The sequence below is a fragment of the Aspergillus aculeatinus genome, assembly GCF_003184765.1.
Source record: "Aspergillus aculeatinus CBS 121060 unplaced genomic scaffold BO66scaffold_86, whole genome shotgun sequence".
NCBI classification, from domain to species: domain Eukaryota; kingdom Fungi; phylum Ascomycota; class Eurotiomycetes; order Eurotiales; family Aspergillaceae; genus Aspergillus; species Aspergillus aculeatinus.
In genome coordinates, this window is record NW_020291555.1 from 1 (window position 1) to 21764 (window position 21764).

General features: G+C 57.9%; 9 protein-coding genes across 9 annotated transcripts; 3 read left to right on the forward strand and 6 right to left on the reverse strand.

The window, feature by feature from the left end:
- Window positions 1–114: 114 nt before the first annotated feature.
- BO66DRAFT_444211 (chlorohydrolase family protein) lies at window positions 115–504 on the reverse strand (the record flags this gene model as incomplete). Its single annotated transcript, XM_025651575.1, has 2 exons — window positions 115–125; window positions 213–504. 2 exons carry the CDS (start codon window positions 502–504, stop codon window positions 115–117), a joined length of 303 nt encoding a protein of 100 aa, XP_025498019.1.
- Window positions 505–1117: 613 nt separating this feature from the next.
- BO66DRAFT_464986 (putative phthalate transporter) lies at window positions 1118–3275 on the reverse strand (the record flags this gene model as incomplete). The annotated part of the gene is made up of 9 exons (XM_025652481.1): window positions 1118–1404; window positions 1466–1927; window positions 1988–2205; window positions 2262–2407; window positions 2462–2509; window positions 2570–2639; window positions 2712–2840; window positions 2936–2975; window positions 3049–3275. The coding sequence occupies 9 exons, from the start codon at window positions 3273–3275 to the stop codon at window positions 1281–1283; spliced, it is 1464 nt and encodes a 487-aa protein (XP_025498020.1). The 3' UTR covers window positions 1118–1280.
- Window positions 3276–4065: 790 nt separating this feature from the next.
- Window positions 4066–6252, reverse strand: BO66DRAFT_361446 (putative MFS transporter; the record flags this gene model as incomplete). The annotated part of the gene is made up of 4 exons (XM_025645038.1): window positions 4066–4608; window positions 4681–5742; window positions 5807–5969; window positions 6036–6252. 4 exons carry the CDS (start codon window positions 6250–6252, stop codon window positions 4293–4295), a joined length of 1758 nt encoding a protein of 585 aa, XP_025498021.1. The 3' UTR covers window positions 4066–4292.
- Window positions 6253–7766: 1514 nt separating this feature from the next.
- Window positions 7767–9815, forward strand: BO66DRAFT_475963 (dienelactone hydrolase; the record flags this gene model as incomplete). Its single annotated transcript, XM_025653291.1, has 3 exons — window positions 7767–8397; window positions 8456–8893; window positions 8989–9815. Exons 1-3 carry the CDS (start codon window positions 8145–8147, stop codon window positions 9813–9815), a joined length of 1518 nt encoding a protein of 505 aa, XP_025498022.1. The 5' UTR covers window positions 7767–8144.
- A 375-nt stretch (window positions 9816–10190) lies between these two features.
- BO66DRAFT_406549 (glutamine synthetase family protein) lies at window positions 10191–11883 on the reverse strand (the record flags this gene model as incomplete). The annotated part of the gene is made up of 5 exons (XM_025649021.1): window positions 10191–10221; window positions 10276–10974; window positions 11032–11084; window positions 11141–11409; window positions 11466–11883. The coding sequence occupies 5 exons, from the start codon at window positions 11881–11883 to the stop codon at window positions 10191–10193; spliced, it is 1470 nt and encodes a 489-aa protein (XP_025498023.1).
- Window positions 11884–12290: 407 nt separating this feature from the next.
- On the forward strand, window positions 12291–15339 carry BO66DRAFT_424322 (Aldedh-domain-containing protein). Its single transcript, XM_025650160.1, has 7 exons — window positions 12291–12701; window positions 12750–12976; window positions 13028–13273; window positions 13656–14057; window positions 14135–14607; window positions 14683–15094; window positions 15150–15339. Exons 1-7 carry the CDS (start codon window positions 12473–12475, stop codon window positions 15255–15257), a joined length of 2097 nt encoding a protein of 698 aa, XP_025498024.1. The 5' UTR covers window positions 12291–12472; the 3' UTR covers window positions 15258–15339.
- Window positions 15340–16318: 979 nt separating this feature from the next.
- On the forward strand, window positions 16319–17795 carry BO66DRAFT_396354 (oxidoreductase, short-chain dehydrogenase/reductase family). Its single transcript, XM_025648446.1, has 4 exons — window positions 16319–16477; window positions 16601–17106; window positions 17167–17203; window positions 17268–17795. The coding sequence occupies exons 1-4, from the start codon at window positions 16428–16430 to the stop codon at window positions 17506–17508; spliced, it is 834 nt and encodes a 277-aa protein (XP_025498025.1). The 5' UTR covers window positions 16319–16427; the 3' UTR covers window positions 17509–17795.
- On the reverse strand, window positions 17637–19574 carry BO66DRAFT_385945 (Zn(II)2Cys6 transcription factor; the record flags this gene model as incomplete). Its single annotated transcript, XM_025646161.1, has 3 exons — window positions 19228–19574; window positions 18619–19101; window positions 17637–18512 (listed from the first exon to the last, which is right to left on the reverse strand). Exons 1-3 carry the CDS (start codon window positions 19501–19503, stop codon window positions 17637–17639), a joined length of 1635 nt encoding a protein of 544 aa, XP_025498026.1. The 5' UTR covers window positions 19504–19574.
- A 272-nt stretch (window positions 19575–19846) lies between these two features.
- Window positions 19847–21567, reverse strand: BO66DRAFT_396357 (D-serine ammonia-lyase DSD1). The gene is made up of 3 exons (XM_025648447.1): window positions 21522–21567; window positions 21084–21347; window positions 19847–21021 (listed from the first exon to the last, which is right to left on the reverse strand). The coding sequence occupies exons 2-3, from the start codon at window positions 21282–21284 to the stop codon at window positions 19864–19866; spliced, it is 1359 nt and encodes a 452-aa protein (XP_025498027.1). The 5' UTR covers window positions 21285–21347; window positions 21522–21567; the 3' UTR covers window positions 19847–19863.
- Between the last annotated feature and the right edge of the window lie 197 nt (window positions 21568–21764).

Genomic DNA, 21764 nt, shown 5'->3' on the forward strand with positions numbered 1-21764 from the left:
CAGAGTGCAGTACAGAATGGGAGGGGCGGTCCGAAGACTTCCGGGGGAGAACCCCCGGACCCCCCTTTCTTTCAGCTTCCCAGCAACACTCGACCATAAGTCCCAGAATGCGGGTTACCAGGAAGCTGAAAAAAAGGGGGGTCCGGGGGTTCTCCCCCGGGAAGTCCTCATTTGGGACTGGGAATGATGTTTACGGGGGGGGGTTGGCATACCGACAAAGCCGGGGAAGAAGAACTCGTTCAGCTCTTCGCGAGCGCGCACCAGTTGCACACGCACGCAGCTGCGACTGCCTGCGCCGGCGAGCACCCACCCGTGCCGCTTGAGCAGGGTCTGCAGGTCGGACTCGGAGGCGACGCTCCAGTCGAAGCCCTTGATCTTGCCGTCGGCGGCGGACACCCAGAGGGCGCCGCGGGTGATGGCGAGCTCATGTCTGCCGTCCGGGGAGGAGGTGCGGGGGAGTTGGATGAAGGTCCCCACGTAGAGGGTGTACATTGGGGATACCATTTTCGACAGCGAGGGCGATTCAAGGAACCAGGCAGTGGTGCTCGGGAGTGAAGCAGAGAACCCTCTTAATAACGCGCAGATACCGGAGGAGACGATTGCTATCGGGATATGTTTTCTGTTCTGATATCAGCCGAGTTCGCAACCACCAGAATAACAGATATGCAAACCAAGCACCCGGACAGGTGTTCAACTCACCGCACCGTCCCAACACAAACCCACGTTCTGCACTCTGCAAGGGCGCAACCCGAACTAATCCCTCAGCAGCCAGGCAACCCACCACTTGGAACAAAGCCAGTCCAACGGAACGCCAAACCGAGCAAATCGCACAAAAGCGAAGCAGAGGAGTCCAGACGGGGATGGACGGTGGATCTTAAAGGGCGATTCGATGTTCATCGGGAGTCGCTAATCTCCGCCAATGGAGCCCGCCTGCCCCGGCCTCGGAATCCGGCCGGCTCCGGTACGGTAGGTTACCTTTTCGGGTTTAGTCGGGTTGCTGCTTGGAGCTGAGCTGATAAGATAAGGCGTCGTGCGGGGTGCCTGAGGCTGGCTGGCAGCTGACCAGGATTAACTTCGCTTAGTCTGTCTGGTCAGTCCGGGGAAGGACTACGATAAGGCGTGCAATCATATTCATTTCGTGTAAAGTTAGTAACTAACTACTAAGATAAACTACATATCGCAAGGTAAGGTGTGGTCAGTGCCGGATCCTGTCTAGGTACATAGTATTAACTTTCCCGACTACACCGCAGTGACCACACACACTCCACCCGATAATCAACTCAAAGCGTATACCTAAAATCCTCCGCCCCTTCGATAACCCTCTGTCCGCGCTCTGCCTCGGCATTCGACTTCCGGAACCACCAACTCAGCGCCCCGACAATCACCAGGATCAAAATATTGCACCTACCCAAAGGGGAAAAAAAAATCAGTCAAAGCCATCGACAAAGCAGAAGGGAAAACTCACGCGATCGTAGTCCACATGCCCGGCCGATACCCCGGGGCGTCCTCCGACCGAAACACCAGACTGCTCACGATGCCGCCGATGCCCCCGAAGCCCACCAGGGTGGCGCTGGACAGCGCGCGCGTCCACTGGCCGCGGACGTTGTTGGCCTGGTAGGCCATGACGGCGGGGATGTTGGAGTTGGCGCCGGCGACGCTGAAGAAGACGCCGACGTAGCGGGCGGCGTTGCCGTGCGCGAAGCCCATGATCGGGAGGCCGATGATGCAGAGCAGGGCGTTGAAGACCACGATGGCGCCGCGCACGCGGTACTTGTCGCCGACCCAGGCGCCGCCGAACATGATGATGCCGGCGAAGATGTAGGGGGGCGCGGCGAGGCACTGCGCCGCGCCGATGCTGAAGCCCATGCCTTGCTGCAGGATGATGGGGAGGAAGTAGGCGATGGCGTAGGTGACGGTTGTGGTGCAGCTGGAGGCTGTTAGCTTGGTCTCAAACTGAAGCAAATGCCGTCGGAGGGGGGGGGCGTACAAGAAAATCATCGCGAACCCCCAGATTTTGAGATCCAGAGCGGGAGACAAGAACCGCTTCAGCGAGAAGGGCTCTTCGTTGCCATCCGACCGATCGCGGTTGATGCGCCGGACGATGAAGGAGCTTTCTTTCTCGGTCAGGAAGCGCCAGGACTTGTGGGCTCGGTCGGGGAAGTCGACCAGGAAGATCAGAGTGAGGACCCCGATGACCGCGGTGATCTACAGCTGCATCAGAAACCCGCCAGCCGCCAACTGCGTGCCCCAGGTATACGTACGACACCCTCCATGATGAAGATCCATCGCCAGCCGCGCAAGCCCTGCAGCCCTTCCATCTGCATCAGCCCGAACGCGAGGATTCCGGCCAGAGCAGAGGCGACGCAGCCGATGAGGTAGAAGATGGAGAAGCGCTTCTGCACGTCGACTGCGCCGTCGTCAGCACAAAACCACACTCCTCAAAACGAAACATAGAACTTACACCTCGTGTACCAACTGGAAAGTAGGTACACACAGCCCGGGAAATAACCTGCCATCGTCAGCACCAACCTCACACCCCTCCCCGAGGAAAACCCCAAACACCACTCACCAGCCTCCAAAATCCCCAAGAGGAACCGACAAGCAACCATCTGCTTCCAATTCTTCGTAAACCCCATTCCCTAAAACGCCAACAACCATCAGAAACTCCACCTTTACCGCAAATCCAAACAACAAGACACAGAATAACTCACCACCAAAATCGCCCCCCAAGAGATAACAATACTGCCCAGAAAGATCGTCGGCCCAAACTTGCGAGTGACCACCGTCATCGGCGGCTGGAAGATCACGTAGGGAACAAAGAAAATGAGCACGATCACCGACTAAGTCAGCGGGGGGTTAGCACAAGCACGAGCACAAGCACATCCACCAAACCAGCCCCACTAGCCACGAGCCACTAGCCCCAGGAAACACCCACATAGCGTGTCCCAACCGTCAACTGCAGGTCTTTCGTCATGCTAGACAGGGCACAATCAGTCAGTACACAGGCACTGCACGAATGGTAGACCTAAGGCCAGGCCATCAACGCACCCCGCGACAGCAGCCATGCTCAAGTTCGTCCGATCCATCAGGGAAATACAATACGCCAGACCGGTGATGGTCACCAGCCGGCGATCGATGCGGTGGATGATCTTGCGCTGCTCCGCGTAGGAGTACTCCTCGTCGTGGTCGACGTCGTGGGGGCTGGGGTTGGCCTGCGTGATGTCCTCGATGCGGTCCACGCTGGCCCCGCCTTTCTCGCTGCTGGGAGGGGACATGACGGGCGTGTGCAGAGGTGTGAGAGAACCAAAAAGAAAAAAGGAAACTCGATCTTCAAAAGCGACTATCGATGGAAAGCCCGACTTGCCAAGACCAAAAAAAAAAAAAAAGCAATGAGAAGAGATTTTAGAAAAAGCAGGGGGTAGGTAGATGTCGGTCGGTCCGGGGGTAGTGAATAGTAGTTATATGTCGCACAAAGATAAGAAGAAAGAAACTGCCTAGCAGAGCAGAACAAGTCAACTAGTCAATCGGAAATCTACATCCTCCCCCCCCTCTCTTCTTTCTCTGTCGTTCTCCACCCACGCGGCTACATGACGAAGTCGACTCCCTCCATTGTCTCCCCTCCACAGACCACACACCCGGCGCAGCTGATGGCGTCGCTGCCAAACAAGAAACTTAGTTTCGCGGGACCTTGAGGAGCAACGAATCCAATAACCGCTCAACAGGTCAACAATTTACCTCGGTCTGGGGAAGAAAAGGGAAGGAGAAATGGCAATGGTCCGGGGAAGGCGGGGGGGGTGGGGGGTTCCCCACAAAAACTGGAGCAAGACAAGTCGCCAACCTTCCCCTCCCCGGATTTGGGCGATGGGGAGGCCAGGAGAAAGAATGCGGGGGTTTGGGGGGAAGAATCATGGATGCCGGTCCCTTGGCATTCCCCTTGGCAGCCAGACCAAGAGCGGATACGAACAACTGACTCTTTGCCATGGCCCTGGCGTGGCGACCAAAGGGTCTGGCCGGAATCGCGTGGTATCTGCAAGGAGCTGCTAGCTCATTCAAGCAAATCAAAATGCCATGCCCTATATAAACTGAAAAACTAAACTACCTATTGCTATGCACAGATCAATCGTTATTCTTCCGAGTCGGAAACACAAAAAAACGCCTCATCCACAGAACCACAGAACCACACCCACACGCATATAACAATGTACACGACACCCCTAGAACCATGTTCTGGAGCGTTCATCTGTGCGCTTGTCGGGTTCAGCTCCGTTCCCCTCGAACCTCGGCACAACAGACTATCTAGTAGACCCATACACATCCTCATCGCTCTCCTCCGGAATCAACCATTGCCGCTCGCCACTCTCCTCCATGTCCCGCTGCTCCTCCTTCATGTGCCGTCCGGCCAGGTAGACAAAGGCCACCAGGGCCGTCCCCACGACGAATCCAGCGCCCGCGAAGAAGATGTTGATGGGGATGGGGTTGCCATCAAAAGGCCCATGGGTGAGGGCATCGAGGCCATACTGGGAGAAATTGACGAGCCCTGAAAAGCAGATGATAGTTCCGTAGACGCGCCCGAAGGTGGCGAACCCAAACACCTTGGTGGCGTAATCCCTGCGAATCACAAATTCAGAACCCATCAGTATATCTTCCGATCCAAAGTCAATATCCGAGACAAGAACTTACGACATCGCCGAGTAGTAGAGTGGCCGCAGCAACACGAACAGGGTCACGGTCACATAGCCCGTCCACAGGACAGGAATGGAGTTGAGGATGCCAATCACGGTGGTGAGCGCGACGATGATGCCGAGGATGGAGGGCACGCTGAGGTTGTCGAGCAGCATCCCGATGAAGGGCGTGGAGACAACCCCGCCCACCGGCAAGGCCACGTCGAAGAAGCTGTTGATCTGGGCCGCCAGCGGGGCGGACTGCAACATGTACTCGTACTGCGCGTAGATGGTCGCGATGAAGTAGTTCATCCGCAGCATCTGCAGCACCGTCATCAGGGTGATCAGGACAAACCACGGGGTCAGCATCTGCTTGTGCGCCGGCTGGCCATGCAGCGCGCCCCAGACCGCGCTTGTCGCCTGGCGTTCTTCTTCGTGGTGCTCACGCTGCAGCCGCTCGTCGCGATCGCCCAGCACCTCGTCAATCTTGTGGATCTTGTTGAGGCGGCGCTTGGCACGCTCCCGGCGGATCCGCAGGAGCTCCGAGTCACTCTCGATGTCGTCATCCGAGTCGTGCACGTCGCGGGTCGCGTCCTCCGCCTTTTCGATTCTAATCTCTAACTGATGCGCGCTCTGATAGTCGCGGGCGGGCATGATAGTGATAAGGGCGATAAATATAAGCACGGGGACCAGCAGGTACCCCGTAAAAAATGCCTGGGGGGTGAAGGACCGGTCGGTGGCGTCATACGCCAGACGGTAGAATAAATATACAGCTGCTGATGCATCGAAGGCGCCGGTGACCAGGGCCACAATGGTTCCTGCATACTTGGGAAACGCATTGGTGATCTGAAACGAAGGCACGAAAATGAAAGTCCCGCCCAGGGCGAGGAAGAAGTTCGCGACGATGTACCCGTCGAACCCGGGCTCCGAGAACGAATATGCCATCAACACACAGCCGATGGACAGAAGCACGCAGCCCGCGAAGCCACAGACGCGCGAACCATAGCGATCCAGGATGGTTCCGACCGGCAAGGCAGACACGTTGGCTGTGATCGAACTCACCGTGAAGAAGAAGTTGAGTCTGCTCGAGTCAGCGGATATGATCCTTCCAGGGGGGCGAATTTGGCGGAACGGGCCATACGCACCTGAGATCCTGTTCCACACACACATCGACACCGTCGCGCAGTTCTTCGTCAGTGCACAGATCCCGGTATACTCCCTCCGCGATCAAGACCGGCTTGAGCGCTGCGAATCCGAAGACAATGCCTGCAGCGAACCAGCATGCCAGAATCGTGACGGCGACCTGGGCTAGACGGGGTCAACAGGGAGATTCGCGCGAGCAACAAAAGCAAACTCCAGTCTTGTACCACCTACCTAGTCGCGTGGCGGTGGGGACTTTATAAGCCGGAGTCCCCGAGTGCAGTTCTTCTTCGATGGGTGGCTGAGGTGGAGGGAAAAAGTCGTAGCTGATCTTGCGACGGATGGAACCGTAGTGCTCGCTGGTTACGGCGGTGGTGATGGTGCTATCATCGTGAGGATCGGGTTCGCGGTCCGCACCCTCAATTGCAGAGACGTGCTGGACCAAAGACATGGTACTGTACTGTACTTTCGATGACCAGAAGCTAAGTAATAAGTGTAGCAATTGGTCTGGAGAGCGACAAGGCTACAGAGCCTGGTGCCAGGGGACGAGGACAAACGACGACGACGAATGGACAGGGAAAAGGGAAATGGAAAACGGGAAACGGGAAGGATGGGCTTGTCTCAGCTTCAAGGTTTGGGGGAGGGAAGGTCGGCAGGAAAGTTAAAGTGGTTGGGTTTGGGAGGTCCGGGGCTTGCGGGAAGGGAAGTTGGAACGTTCGAGAGTTCTCTCTCGCCAGCCACCACCTTACTTCGCGGTTGTTCACTTGAGAAGAAAAAAATTTGTGAATGAAGGGCTGGAGAAGAAAAACAAGAGGGAGGAATTTTCGAAAAGCACAACACAAAAAAACAGGATTTGGAGTGGGTAAATAACCCCGTCTGAACTAACTAACTATAGCTTATCGTTCTTATCTTGCGGTGGGGAAAGATCAATGCATTTTTGAAGGTACTGACTGTACTCGCCCAGTTTATCGTGTTTAAAGAATGGAAGGGGAAAAACCTAAGGGCACCTGACGTCTTGAGCTTTTTTTTTTTTGTCTCTCTTTCTCTACCCCGGCTCCACCACGGCCGATGGGTCTAGATTATTCACCATTTTTCCTAACTAGTCCCTCCTTAGCTTATCGAGGCTACCAGCTAAGCGGTCTGGCTTCCTGCAATTGGTGGGACCTCAAATAAAGATTGTTTGTATCCCGCCATCGACCATTCTTCTAGAAATACCCGGAATACCCTGCATGAAAGATAATGTATTCTGGAGGACATCACGCCATCCACGACCAGTACGTAGAGTCGCTGCCTCTGCACGTCGGTATTCGGTACATACGGAGTGAAGTACACAAGATGAGCATTGATCTTCCGCATTTACCCCTCTCTTTCCTGCAGCACGTTGCGGACTTCCCACGGGGATAGCTCTGTTGTCCGCAGGGTTCTACCCCGACTTGCCGCGATTTAAATGCTGGAGTTTCTTATCAGATGTGATTTGCAGTCTGCTGTCAAGCTTCTTGTGGTAGCTCTTGATAACTCTGCACGGACAATCTGTCGCCATAGTTGACTGCAATTGCAACAGAATTTCTATGAATATCCCAGGATTGACAAAGTGAGAAGAGAACGAAGGCGCTATATATCGCACTGGTGTGACTGGAAAGGTATTTTTCACATGATTGCAACACACGAATTGACAACTGGACCAGCACAAGATAAACACAGGGCACCAAGGAGAGCTGGACTCTTGGAGGCTCAGGCGGTGAGTGCCGAGGCTACCGTACCTAACTAAGTATACAACCCAATCCGGCAATCGGAGCGAGACCCGGCCGATGACAGCTCCGAGCTCCCAACGGGCCTAAACCCGATGCGGCCCAGCCGATCCATGATCCAGGCAATCACCCTTTCTGCCTGAGGGTGCAACATTCCCATCTACCATTTAAGTTTCCCTCATCCCAAGGAATGCCCGACCGTTGGGAACCATCATTACTGAAAGCAACAACACATCTATAACAACATCCCAAAAACCAGGGAAGCAACCAAATGCTCCGATCCCCTTCGAATGAAATGGCAGACTGGAATACTGGGCTACCAATCTCATATAGGCCTGACCATCAGCTGATCCTGGCTTGCCGGGCGGCAATGACGTATGCGGAACGGGACGGGGAGGAGGCAGTGACGTAGGCGTCCTCCATTCCATAAAATGTTTGTAGATCCTGGGCGTCCATGGTAGAAGAGGGGGAGAGACAGCTGTCAGTCAGACCTTCTTTTTGTTTTTCGCCTTGTCCTTTTGGCAGACACTACATCTACTGGTATTATCTTCGAGAATCACAACAACAACAGCAACAACAACAAGGCTAAGGCCCAATGACCATGGCTTCGATATCCATCAACGCCCCCGGTGCATCCGGCTTCATCTACAACAACGCGAACCTCGGGACGGCGCGGGTGTGCATCACGGCCGAGACCGAGGAGTTCGACACCCAGACCATTCGCGCGTGGGCGGACGAGGGGTTCGATGTGGTGTACGTGCCGTTCAACAACGGCGGGAAGGACTACGCGGCTCGACTGCGGACGGTGAAAGATGGGTTGGGGGTGGGGGACAACTATGCGATCATCGGTAAGCACACGCCGTGGCGATCCCGCCTTCGGACTGACATCTCATTCTTCCAACTCAGCCTTCGGAGACGCGGCCTCCTTCTGCATGGACTACTTCCTCAAGCCGACCAACGCGAGCCGTCTCGCCGCGCTGATCGCCTACTACCCGACCACGATCCCCGACACGCGCAACCGCTACTCGGTGCAACTGCGGGTGCTCTGCCACCTGGCCGGCAACACGGTGGACATGATCACCATCCCGACGGCGCTGGGGCTGCAGGGCAAGAAGAAGCGGACGACCAAGAAGATCAACCCGGGCATCGGCACGGGCGAGCGGCTGAACATCGGCTGGCCGACGTTCACGTACGCCTCGGTGCAGCCGGGGTTCGCCGAGAGCGACCTGGAGGAATACGACCGGCTGGCGTCGGATCTGGCGTGGAGCCGCACGCTGCAGGTGCTGCGCAAGGCGTTCGGGAAGGACCTGGATCTGGAGTCGCGATGGGAGGAGCATCTGGAAGGTGCGTACGGCCTTTTGACTCAAACCACCTCGCCCCAACCACCTTGCCTCAACCACCTTGCCACAACCAACACTAACACACTCCCCTCCACCTAGCGCGCTTCTTCTCCATGAACCTCAAAGGCACCGTCGAGCCGTACGTCTCGCACCTCAACCCGGCGGTGACGATGGCGCCGACGATGAGCGGGGGGATCGGCGCGCACGCGCTGCGCCGCTTCTACGAACACCACTTCCTGCGCAAGCTGCCGCCGTCGATGCGGCTGCGGCTGATCTCGCGGACGGTGGGCGCGGACCGCGTCGTCGACGAGCTGTACGCCTCGTTCGAGCACTCCGAGGAGATCCCGTGGATGCTGCCGGGCATCCCGCCCACGCACAAGCGCGTCGAGCTCATCCTGGTGAGCATCGTCAGCCTGCGCGCCGGCCGCCTGTACTCCGAGCACATGTACTGGGACCAGGCCAGCGTGCTGGTGCAGCTGGGCCTGCTGGACCCCAAGTACGTGCCGCCGGGCGCCGCGCCGCCCGGCGTCGACCGCCTGCCCGTCGTCGGCCGCGAGGCCGCCCGCCGCATCGTCGAGGAGGACCTGGAGGCCGAGCGGAAGGACTACCACAACCGGCTGATCCGCCGCGCGCGCGCCAAGCAGCGCGGCAAGAATGGGATGGTCGAGGAGTCCGGCACCGAGGCGGGCGATCTCGTCCCCGAAAAGGCGCTGGGCGACGGCGACAACAAGGGCAAGAACGTGCAGCGCAACGGCGAGGAGCAGCAGAACGGTCACCACCATGACGACGGAGACCACGACGGTGCCGTGGGCGACGAGCATCCCGATAATGATGATGACGACCACAACACCCCCAGTAACGGGAATAGCAAAAGTCCCGCCGCTGCCACTGTCGAGGACGAGCCCGAGCCGAAAAGTGATGACTGAGCCCCCCCACCACCACCACCCGGGGCCCCATTTCTCCACTGGCATTTTCTATACCCTCGATATCTGCATTCTGTATCTCATGGTTTTGAATTATCTTTTGATTCCAGATTGTGCGAGATGACTCGCGTGTCTTTTTCTTCTTAATGTGTAGTGGTGGTTATTGATTCCCTATCTTTCCTCCAAGCTTAATACATAGTAATCTCATAGTCGAGCATATCCCAGGGTCTAAGTAACGTTCCAACTTCTTCCGAATCACACCCCCACTGGCTAATTTAACCTCTTATGCAGGTACTATGTACGTAGTATGTATATGGTATTCATCTCTCATGTTCTTCATAATCTACAGTGCCGCGCAACATTCACATTCACACCCAGCTATACCGTCTCGATATACCGCTTGAACTCCCTGTACACCCCGTCAATCAACACCGCAGTCTCACAAAGGACAAGGGAAACTTACCAATCCGTAACGGCCTCGCGCCACACGCGCAGCTCATGCTCGCGCGTGGCGGTGAAGAAATCCACAAACTCGGGGGCCAGGATCTCGCGCGCGATGCTGTCGGGGGCGTGGAAGCGCCGCAGCGCCTCCTCGAGGGTATTGGGGAGGCGGGCGGGCCGGGTGTTGGCGGCCTTCATGGCGGCGACGGGCGGGACGGGGATCTCGCGCTTGTGCTGGACGCCGCGCCAGCCGGCGGCGAGGAGGGCGGCGAGCGCGTAGTGCGGGTGCAGGTCGGCGCCGGGGATGCGGACCTCGAAGCGCGTGGCGGCGGGCTTGCAGACGGGCGGCGCGACGAGCCGGATCGACGCCATGCGGTCCTCCAGCCCCCAGCTGACGTGGACGGGCGCCCAGAAGTTCTCGACCAGCCGCTTGTACGAGTTGACCGTCGGCGCGAACAGCGGCATCAGGTCCGGCAGCGCCTCCAGCAGGCCGGCCAGGAAGTGCCGGCCCAGCGCCGACAGGCCGGCGGCATCGGCCCAGGGGGCGGCGGGGTCCGGGGTCGGCGTCTCGGTCTCGGTCCCGCGCGCGAACAGGTTCCGGCCTGCCAGATCGCACAGCGAGATGTGGATGTGGCCCGAGCTCCCCGGTTGGCCTTGCATCGGCTTCGCCATGAAGCACGGCGTGATGCCGTGCTCGAGGCCGACGGATTTAGCCAGGAGTCTGTGGGGGTTGTCAGTTTGCGGTGGGTAGTGTGGGGCGGCTCAGGGGCGTGCGTACTTGAATAGAGACACCTTATCTGCCATCTCGCTGGCGGGGGATACCTTAAGCGCCTGGGGATTGTGAGCATTCGCACAGACACTCGCGTCCGCAATCACGGCCAACTCACTGCTTCGTATACGCCCGGTCCACCTTCCGTGTGCCAGCCCTCGATCCCGCAGTTGAACTGTGCACTGGTGTCGAAGATATCGTAGAAGTATTTCTTGTACGCTACCGGCCTGGTGGCGCTGTAGGAGAAGCTCCCCTGCGTGAGCGGGCGCAGCGCCCCGGGGGCATTCTTATCGAGGAAGGCGGCGATGTCGCGGATCTGGGAGCCGTTCGCCCCGTACCCGTCCTCGGAGGGGGTCTGGAAGTTCATAAACTCTAGCTCCACTGTCTCTGGGGTCAGCATTTTGTCAAAGTCCAGTCCACCATCAACCTGCAGGCGGCCATACCTCCGGCCATCGCCTGGCAGTTTTCCGCGGCGAGGCGATCGCATACCGCCCGGAGCATGCTGCGCCCGTCGGCCGAGACGGGCTGGTCGTTCTGGACGAAGCGCACGAGGAAGAACGGGATGTTGTCCTCCCACGGGATGCGCCGGAAGGAGTGCAGGTCCGGGATGGCAATGAAGTCGACGTAGCCCGAGTCCGCGGGCGCGATCTTCGCCTCCGTCGTGTACAGCACGTCCTGCATGTCCCACCCGAACACGGCGGAGCTGAACCCGAAGCCCTTCTGCGCGATCCCCAAGAACTTCTCCGTGGACATCACCTTGCCGCGCAGGATGCCGTCGCAGTCGATGCCGGCGACCTTGACCTTGATGTCGTTGGCGAGGAGGCCGGGGAGGTCCTCCGCGGTGATGGCTGCGGATGTCATCGCGACGGGTATCTTCTGTAGTGAGTCGCAAAAGTGTGGAAACCAGAAATGGAGAGGAGGAAGGAAAGGCGAGGCGAGGACTTTAAAGGCAGTCGCAGCAGCGTCTGCGCGTGACCCCGACGACGGTCGCAATGCTTGCGACAGCATGGTACAAAGACCCACTGGAGCTCCATCGCGCGGCAATCAAATTGGCCGTCTTCAATGGCAAAGACTGATTTGGCGATACTGGCCCCGAAAGTGACGGCTCCAGGACTGGGGAAGTTGGAGCTATACAGCTACCGCGCGCGCTCCCAAACACCTCGGACCGCGCTGCTGCGGGGCAAGCCACGGGTCCGCGCTTATCGCTTATCGCTCGTGAGGGGTCGGGGTTGGGGAGGAGCCACGTGATGCTTTGACCCAAGGCCTGTTACGTAATAGTCATCTTGCCAGTTGCCTCAGGTGTCACCGGGGAGCCCAGCAAGGAATTCATTCGAACCGCGGTTGTTGGTATAGCTTGTAAGAATTTGGTATAAAAAGTCAAGATGGGCGTAGTGAGTGCTTCACTATGCACTAGCGGGGACTGGCGAACACCACAATCACAACCGCAAGCATGATGACCCAACTTCTTCGAGTCGCTGTCCTGGAATGCGACACGCCAGTGGATCCCATTCTCACCCAATATGGCACCTACGGGGATATCTTTGAGAACCACCTGAAGGAGGGGTTTCAGAAGATTGAGACTCCCGTGAAACTGCAGTTGACAAAGACCAATGTTGTACTACCATTTGCCGAGTACCCCAAACCCGAAGACTTCGACGTCGTACTCCTGACCGGCAGCAGTAAGGCAAGCCAACTACTATTCAGAAGACGGTGCTGACACGGCTTAGAACACGACTCTTACAAAGATGAGCCCTGGATACTCACGCTGGTCCGCTTCGTCCAAGATTGCTATACCGTGCACAACAAACCCATGCTCGGAATCTGCTTCGGCCACCAGATCATTGCGCGGGCTCTGGGGGCACGCGTTGGCCCCAGTGTCTCTGGATGGGAGGTGGCCGTCGAGCCGTTCTACTTGACCAGTGTAGGGAGGCAGCTTTTTGGGAAGAATGAGATTGTATGTCGGCTGGATTGCTCTATTGGAAAATTAGGTACTGACGATGTACAGTCTTTGCAGATGATGCACCGTGATGTTGTCTTGGAAGTTCCGCCGGGATGTGTCAACCTGGGTAGCAGTCTGATCTGTGGTATCCAGGGTTTGTACATCCCGAAAAAAGTCCTGACTGTTCAAGGCCACCCAGAGTATAACGACTTCATGGTCAGCTCGATTCTCAAGATACGCTATGAGCGCGGTGTGTTCGAGGAGGGCTTCTACAAGGATGGCATGTCGCGGGTCGATAAGCCGCATGACGGGGTGTTTGTTGCGGAAACGATGACCCGATTTGCGTTGGGCATGTTGGATTGATTTGAAGAATTGCTTCCTGTAGAATTTGAGTACTCAATCATTTACTTTAGCCCTGAGGAGCATGCCTAATGATTCCATTGTGTTCTCCCCCTCCCCGCCACATCGATGCATCCTTACGTCGAGCCCCACCGCCAGACCGCGCCTCCGCCGATGGAGCGCGCCAATCGCATGCGTGCCCACTTTGCCCCTCCCACACCTCTTATCGTCCGATTATAACAACCTGAACTCTTCATCCCAGCTGCCACTTACCGATTCCCCAACCCCCATCCCAATCTCATCCAGGTCGATTGTTGCTTCCACAGATTTGAGACTCACCCGCAACATATCCAAGATGACGAACCAGATCCGTACGCTTTCCCCCTCGACGAACAAGGTCATCTTCGAGCACCCCGGCACCTCTCTCGAAGAAGCCCGGAAAATCGTCCAAGCGTCCCAAGATGCACTGCGCACGTACAAGAAAACGACCCTCGCCCAACGGAAGGAGATTGTCGTGAAAGCGCTGGATCTCATCGTCGCCGACCGAGACACGCTGGCCGCCGAACTGACGACTCAAATGGGCCGCCCGATCGCCTACACCGGCAAGGAAATCGACACCTTCCGCAAGCGCGCCGACTACCTGCTCAACATCGCCGAAGAGAGCCTGCAGAACCTCCCCGGCACCCCCGAGAGCGGATTCCGGCGTTTCATCAAGAAGGAACCCGTTGGTCCTGTTCTGATCTCGACCGCCTGGAATGTGAGTTACCTTACCCCTGCCCCTGTCAGTGGCAAATCAGCTTTTGCCGAGTTTGTTGCCGATGCTAAGCTTGGTAGTACCCGTACCTCATCACCGTCAACGCCCTCCTCCCCGCCCTGCTGAGCGGAAACACCGTCATCCTCCGGCCCTCCCCGCAGACCCCCATCTTCGGCGAACGGCTCGCCTCCTATTTTGCCCAGGCCGGTCTGCCAGACCACGTGCTGCAGGTCATCCACTGCGGCTCCGCGGACGTGCTCGACGAGATCGCCCAACTGCCCCAGATCAAGCTCATCTCCTTCGTCGGCTCGACGCTAGGGGGGCTGCGCATCCGCGAGGCCACCGCCCGCCGTCTGGTGCCGGTGAACCTCGAGCTGGGCGGCAACGACCCGGCGTACGTGCGACCCGACGCCGACCTGGCCTCCGTGGCCGCCAACATCGTCGACGGGGCGGTGTTCAACTCGGGCCAGAGCTGCTGCGCCATCGAGCGGGTGTACGTGCATGCGGACGTGCACGATGCGTTTGTGGAGGAGGTGAAGAAGGAACTGGCCGGGTAGGGCCCCTTTCCTCGTTGAACCCCTCCAACAATCCCCAATCGCGATGGCTAATGTTTTGTTTGAACCTACAGTTACAAAGTCGGCGACCCCCACAATCAATCCACGACGACCGGCCCCGTGATCTCCAGCCTCGCCGTCAAGAACATCCAGTCGCACATCACGGATGCCCTGTCCAAGGGCGCGGTGGACGTGACGCCATCGAACCCCACATTCCAGAACCTACCCGCGGAGGGGAACTACCTGGCACCGACGGTGTTGATCAATGCCACGCACGACATGCAGGTCATGAAGCACGAGACGTTCGGCCCGGTGCTCCCCATCATGAAGGTCTCCTCGGACGAGGAGGCAGTCGACCTGATGAACGATAGCGACTACGGTCTGACGGCGAGCATCTGGACCAAGGATATCAAGAGGGGCGAGGAGTTGATTGACGATGTCGAGGCGGGCACGGTGTATTTGAACCGTTGCGACTATCCCAGTCCGGTATGTTTGGGAAATCCATCTGTAAGAAACGCATGTGCTAACATTTTGGGAATAGGATCTCGCGTGGATCGGATGGAAGAATTCGGGTCTGGGGTTCACGCTGGGCCCCAAGGCTTACGACGGGTTCTACAAGATGAAGAGCTTCCATATCAAGGAAGAGTAAACTGGGCGGTTGATGCGATTTAATGAGTTATGTGTGGTTGATGAGATAGACTGGGTAGTAATCGCACGTGAGCAGTGTGTCCATTTTCTCACCTCGTACTTCTCACACCTTGCCGACAATCTGGTCCCGTAGCCCTTGCAAGAATATCCCCATAGTCCAGCACAACTGCTACAAACAAATCTCCTCGTATGCTAGAAGAGTTTCCCCATGAAGCCGTCGCAGGGATCCCGGGCACTCGAACTCCCTCCCCCCTTGCCTTGCCTCTCCCTCCTCGACCACCAGATAAACAGCCTCAATCCTCAATATAAACCATCATCCTCCAGAGCTCCCCCTCCGAACCAACCCTCACCAACTACTTACTGCAAGAAAATGCCCCCCTGACAACCAACCCCAACCTACCTAGTATCCTCCGAGCAACCCAGCAAAGCACCCGATAAGCTAATGAAGCTAAGCTTACTACTAGACTAGGTAGCTTGAAGCTCCCATTGAACCGCCGCGCGGTCCCGGACCGCGCTCCCCCGGCAGGCAAGCAAAGCACAGCGGGCCCGGGGCACGGACCCGACTTCCCGTGTCGTGTCGCATGCTTATCGCTTATCGCACACAGTCACAGTAACAAGCTCAGCATTTTACAGTTTACCCCTCCATCCGAGGTAACTTACAGTACAGTAAGTTATCCGGTCCCTGTCCTAATCAATTCTCTTAGCGATAAGAATCATCCTTTGATAAAAACAAATTAAATAAAAATAAAACAATAGCATTTTACCGAAGAATATCCTCTAATCCGGTCCATGAATCGACTTTCCCCGAGGGGCAAATCACGTGTCCATCGTCTCTGGCAGCGCGGCGCAGCGAACACGTGGAACACCCCGAAGCGCGGTATCCGGGCGGTGAAGGTGAAGAGGTGGGGTGGGGGGTAACTTGGTGGGGGGAAGGTTGGAAGGGTAGTAGCTTTGGCGGCGGCGAGGGGGGGAGGAAGGGAGGCCGGGCATATTAAAGCGGTCCCACGGTCGGGGTCTCTTCTTTCGCACACTTCTATCTTCCACGCGCAATCTCATCCTGCACTTTCACTTCGGGGGTCCAATATCTGCGGAATATCGGTTCAATTACACGATCAAGGACTTGGATTTACGCTACTGAATCAAAGGAAGGATTAATCGAAGGACAGACACAATGGTTGGACGACTTGCTGGCAAGAATGCTATCGTTACCGGTGCGGCGGGGTATGGTGTCCCCCCCCTTCCCCCCCGTCTTCCTCTTTTGCTGTGACGATATACTCGAGATGGGATCGCTCAAAAAGCCAAGAGCAAAGACAAAGACAAGCTGACCGATGACCCCGAACACAGCGGCATCGGCCTCGAGACCACGATCCTCATGCTCCGCGAGGGCGCGTCCGTCCTGATGACTGACGTCAGCGGGCCGGGGCTCGAGAAGGCCCTCGCCAAGGTGCGCGAGGTCGTGCCCCAGCACGACGGCCGCGTCGAGACGCGCACCGTCGACGTGTCCAAGGAGAGCGAGGTCGAGGCCGCCGTCGCCCACCTGGACGCCTGGGGCGGCGTCGACGTCATGTTCAACAACGCCGGCATCATGCACGCCCAGGACGGCGACAGCGAGCAGACCCCCGAGAACATCTGGGACCTGACCATGAACATCAACGTGAAGGGCGTGTGGTTCGGGTGCAAGCACGCCGTCAAGAGTCTGCGCAAGCACGGCAAGAAGAAGGGCAGCGTCATCAACACGGCCAGCATGGTGGCGCTAGTCGGCGCCGCCACGCCGCAGTTGGCCTACACGGCCAGCAAGGGCGCCGTGTTGGCCATGACCCGCGAGTTGGCGATTGTGCATGCGAGAGAAGGTATGTGGTTTCCCGTGTGCTGAGGGGTGGATTGCTGATCGTGCTTGGTTTGATGTGTAGGATTCCGATTTAACTCGCTGTGTCCGGCTCCTTTGAAGTGAGTGTTTCCTTGATGTGCGGATTGAGATTGGTGGAGCGTCTTGGGCTGACAATGGCACTAGCACCCCCCTGTTGCAGGATTGGCTCGGCGATGACAAGGAGAAGCGCTTCCGCCGCGAGGTCCACTTCCCCACCGGTCGCTTCGGCGAGGCCATCGAGCAGGCCCACGCAGTCATCTTCCTGGCCAGCGACGAGAGCAGCTTCGTCAATGCCGCGGACTTTGTGGTGGACGGCGGTCTCACCAAGGCCTATGTCACCCCGGAGGGTCCCGCCACTGAGGCCCCCAAGAACCAGGCCTCTTAGAACCAGGTATTCCCGCTTGCGCTTTTCCAAGCTGGTCTTGTGGAGGAGGGATGCTGCGATGAGTCATGAAACTAGTGTATATTTAGAATCGAGACGCCGTGGACGGTAGACGGTAGTTTTTTCCTTGTTTATGCAAACGATATCCAGATTTGATTCTGCTCCATCGCTCGACAGATGTTCCAGGGCCCCGCCTCCTCCAGCGGCATCTGCCACATGTGCTCGAGGAGTAGCTTCGTGCGGTGCATATTCCCCAGCCCGAACGTAGACACCATCGTCGTCAACCGCTGTCGCAGGTTCTCCTGGTGGTCCGGGTGGGACAGACAGGATCCGACGACGGCGATGGGCCAGCAGAGCCCGGAGTTGATGCGGGCGGTCGCCGACAGCTGCGTCAGATACGACATGGCCTCGGCGATGGCCGTCTCGACCAGCATCTGATGCATCCCCGTCTTCGACCGCGCGAAGTGGCGGGGCCCGCCCAGCGCCGTGTACAGGTAGAGCAGCATCGCCTGCTGGAAGATCCGGCCCGCCAGAAACACCTCGGGCGAGACGGACGCGAGCGGCGCCCACCGCATGATCTGAGCCTGCAGCGACCCATACATGGCGATCTCGTCCGCCGTCGGCACGATGGCCGGCTGCTCCCCACTATCCGGATCATCCGTCGGAGGCAGCATCATCCAGTGCCGCCCGAGGTCGAAAATGCAGGGGATCAGCAACAGCAACTCCAGCCAGCACCCGCACAGATTCCCCACGTACCCGACCTCCAGCAGCTGGCGGGCGCTCTGCTCCAGGTCGAAGTTCAGGAGCACCTGCTGGCTGACCCGGGCGTCGATGGAGATCATGCTCACCGCCGCCGTGTAGGTGTAGTACTCGATCACAAAATCCCTGAGGTCTTTGGGGATGGCTGCATCGGCCGCCTGGTGGTGGTGGCCCAGCAGCCGGATCAGCAGGGAGTGCGCGGCGGAGAGGTGGTCGAAGATGGTGCCGTTCATGTCGCCTTTCGCCGTCTGCATATGCGGGGCATTAACCAAACAGGGCTCATCTAGAGAGAGAAAACATGTACCTGTACTGTACTGTACTGTACTAGTAAATCAGGAGTGGTGCATGCCATACCTCAGTGAAGCACATCACCAGCGCCCCCACCGTCAGAATCAGCGGGTTGGACTCCTGCCCGTCGATGAACTCGGTCACCCCTTTCCGGAACAGCTGCAGCGCTTTCGTGTAGTGGCTCTGCGCCACCTCGTCCGAGTCGTTCAGCCGCCGGAACGCCCGGTGCGCCGCGCTCTGCGTCAGCACCAGCTGCAGCAGCAGGTCGCTGCTGAACGCCAGCGGCACGATCTGCACCAGGAACGGGTTGATCGGCGTCGACCCGTTGGCCATGCAGTCTGCCGTCGTCGCCATGTAGTGGCTCAGCAGCTGGTACGCGTCCAGCCCGTGGTTGGGCATCATCGACATCGCGCGCGGGAGCGCGTGGCCTACTGTTGTGAGTGCTGTTGTCGTGGCTGTGCGGTCTGGAGCGGGCGTGGGGATGGTAGCGGTAGATTGTGAGCCGGTGGTAGTGAAGCCTGGGGTGGTGTGGGGATTGCTGTTCTCGTCCTCGAGCAGCTCCATCTCGCGCGGGATCTCCTCCTGAGATAGTTCGGAGTCGGGGGATGCTGACGATGGTACTGCTGCTGGTGGTGGGGACGACGATGATGAGGGTGTCTCAGGAGAGCTGGAGACGCGGGTCTGCGTTCGGGCGATATGCTCGGGGCGTGGTTGCGCATGGCTCTCGGGGCAGAATGTAGTGGTGGGCGTAGCGGCAGTCAAGGCATTAAGCGTAGTCGCGCTGGGGACCCCCAGCACACTCGATGGCCATTGGCAGGTCAGCTTGTTGCGCACGCAGCCCCCGCAGACGGGTTTCGCCTCGTCGCACTTCTTCTTGCGCCGTCGGCAGGCCCAGCACCCCGTCCGGACCCGCACGATGGGCTCGGTGCGTAGCCGTTTAGTCGCCGGCATTTGGGCTGACTTTCGTGTTGTATTCTAGAAGCCCCGGGGAGTTAGTCGTGGGAGAGAAATAGAGGTCTAAGGGACTAGTCATGGATCGCTCCGGGCTGAAAGGTGTAGTGTGATGGGGAAGAGTAGCGGAGGTTGTGATGATAAGAGAAGAACTGTGGGGGGAATTGGCCCATTCTGGAGACGTTGATTGGCCGCTGGGGCCGGGACCGCGGTGGGGATTTTGTATCGACTCAGGAGTGGTACAGTAAGGTATGGTTCGATAGATTCCAGTTAAGTACTGTACAGTACGCAGTCTATAGGTGATTGGATGATGGCAAGCTTTGTGAAAGAAAAGGAAAAAATGCTTCATATCGATATATTTTACCAGCCATTGATTCTCGGCCATACGTCAATAATCCTAGACCCATCGCCATCTTCACTGGAATCTACAATCAAATACCATCCATACAGGGCACCGGTGATACACGCATGGTTGGGGAAAATCTTCACAGACTGGCCAAGCTTGAGAGGGATCTTTGACTGGTCGCTTTCATCCTCCCAAGCAACGATAGCGTGCTCCTGGCTGATGCGCTGCACAAGGAGTCGGGAAGCGCCCGGTTCCCGTCTCCAAGCACTGATAAGCCCCCACCCGGGATACGAGGCGGCCGGCTCTCTCCCCAGAGCCAAGGAGCCTGCCGCGACCAGCGCTTCAGGTTGCGAACGCTCCCCATTGTTGTAGACGCTGCACACTTCAGCGATCACGGAGATGCCGATCTCGCTCTCGGCATCCCGTGTCTTGTGCACATTGGTCCCCAGCTGCTGCATATCGAGAAACGGATACACGCCCGCATGAAGCTCAACCTTGACCTTCGCGTTGACGTCGTGGTCTGGGCCGTGAAGGAGGTTCCTCAGCGCCCGGGCTCCGGGACTGAGGGATTCATGCAACAGGTGCTGCGAGGAAACCACCTGCGGCGTCGCGCCGACACTGATGACCAACTCCCGGTCGGTCGGGAGCAGCTGGAGGTTCTGTTTCAGCGCTTCCCTGCAGCTGGAAATCTCCTCATTCAGATATGCCATCAACTCTTCTGGCGTAGATCCCGAATAGCTCAAGCTGTTGTGGGAGTACAACCCCAGAAGCGACGCGTGGCCCTGCTCCTCCGCGGCCGCGACCTTCTCCAGCAGCCCGTTTTTGTTGAGCTTGTTCGGCGGAAGCCCCGCGCGGTGGTACCCGGAGTCCACCTTCAGGAATATGCAGGCGGCGTGGCCGGAGACTTCACGGAATGTTGCGAGGAGATCGACCTGGTCCGGGTGGTCGATCATGACGGAGATGCTCTTCTCGCCTAGTAGGCGGGCGAGTGCGGCGAGACGGGGCACCTGCGACGGCACGAGGGGGATGCCGTACAGCACGTTGACGGAACGCCCGGCGCGCTGGAATTCTTGGAGCAGGGGCACGAGCATCTCGCCCTCGAGGACCGTGGAGATGACCAGGTTGACCTCTTGGCTCGACTCGCCTACCTGGAGGCGGGTGGCTTGTGGGGTCTTTAGGAGGTCAATTAGCTCTGGTGTGGTGTGGGGGATGGTATGGGAGGGATGTGTCTGACTTTATGGGTCTTGACGTGGGCGCGGAATCCAACATTCAGCGCTGTGGCTGCGTCCAGCATGGCCTGGCAGTGTTTCTTGATGATGGCCACGTCCAGCACGACGGCCGGTTTGGGCACGTCGTTGATGTCTTTGCCGACATAGAATTGCTTGAGCTCCGCAGTGGAGGGGGAGGGTCTTGCGGGAAACGAGGTGATGGCCATTCTGTATGAGTGTGCTGATGAGGAATAAGGCAGACTCATGTGGGTTTGAGGAGAGATTGTCTGCTGTTTTATAACCTCAATATCAGCTCCGCTCGCGCTTCCGTACACCGAATCTGGTAGGTGGGTCACCGCGGTTAAGCAACATTGGCTGGTCGGGATGGAGATAATACATCAATCATCTGCCCCTGAACATTGTCAACTCATCTTGAAAGCTTCAGGCAGACATATCAGGACATACCCCACTACTCTTCACAGTCTTAGAGCGATGTGCGGAACAAGGAAGTACTCGTATGTACGATTATGTGGAGGGAGTTGGCAGAGGATAAGCTGGAAGGCGGCAGCCGAGAGAGCCTGGAGCGAGCTCGCTCCCGCGCACTGAATCAGGAAGGTGGATTCGGCTTAGTCATTTGTCATTCGACATTCGCTTCGGCTCCGATCTTCGGTCCAGCTTCCTACTACTCACCGGCACTTCATCGCTCC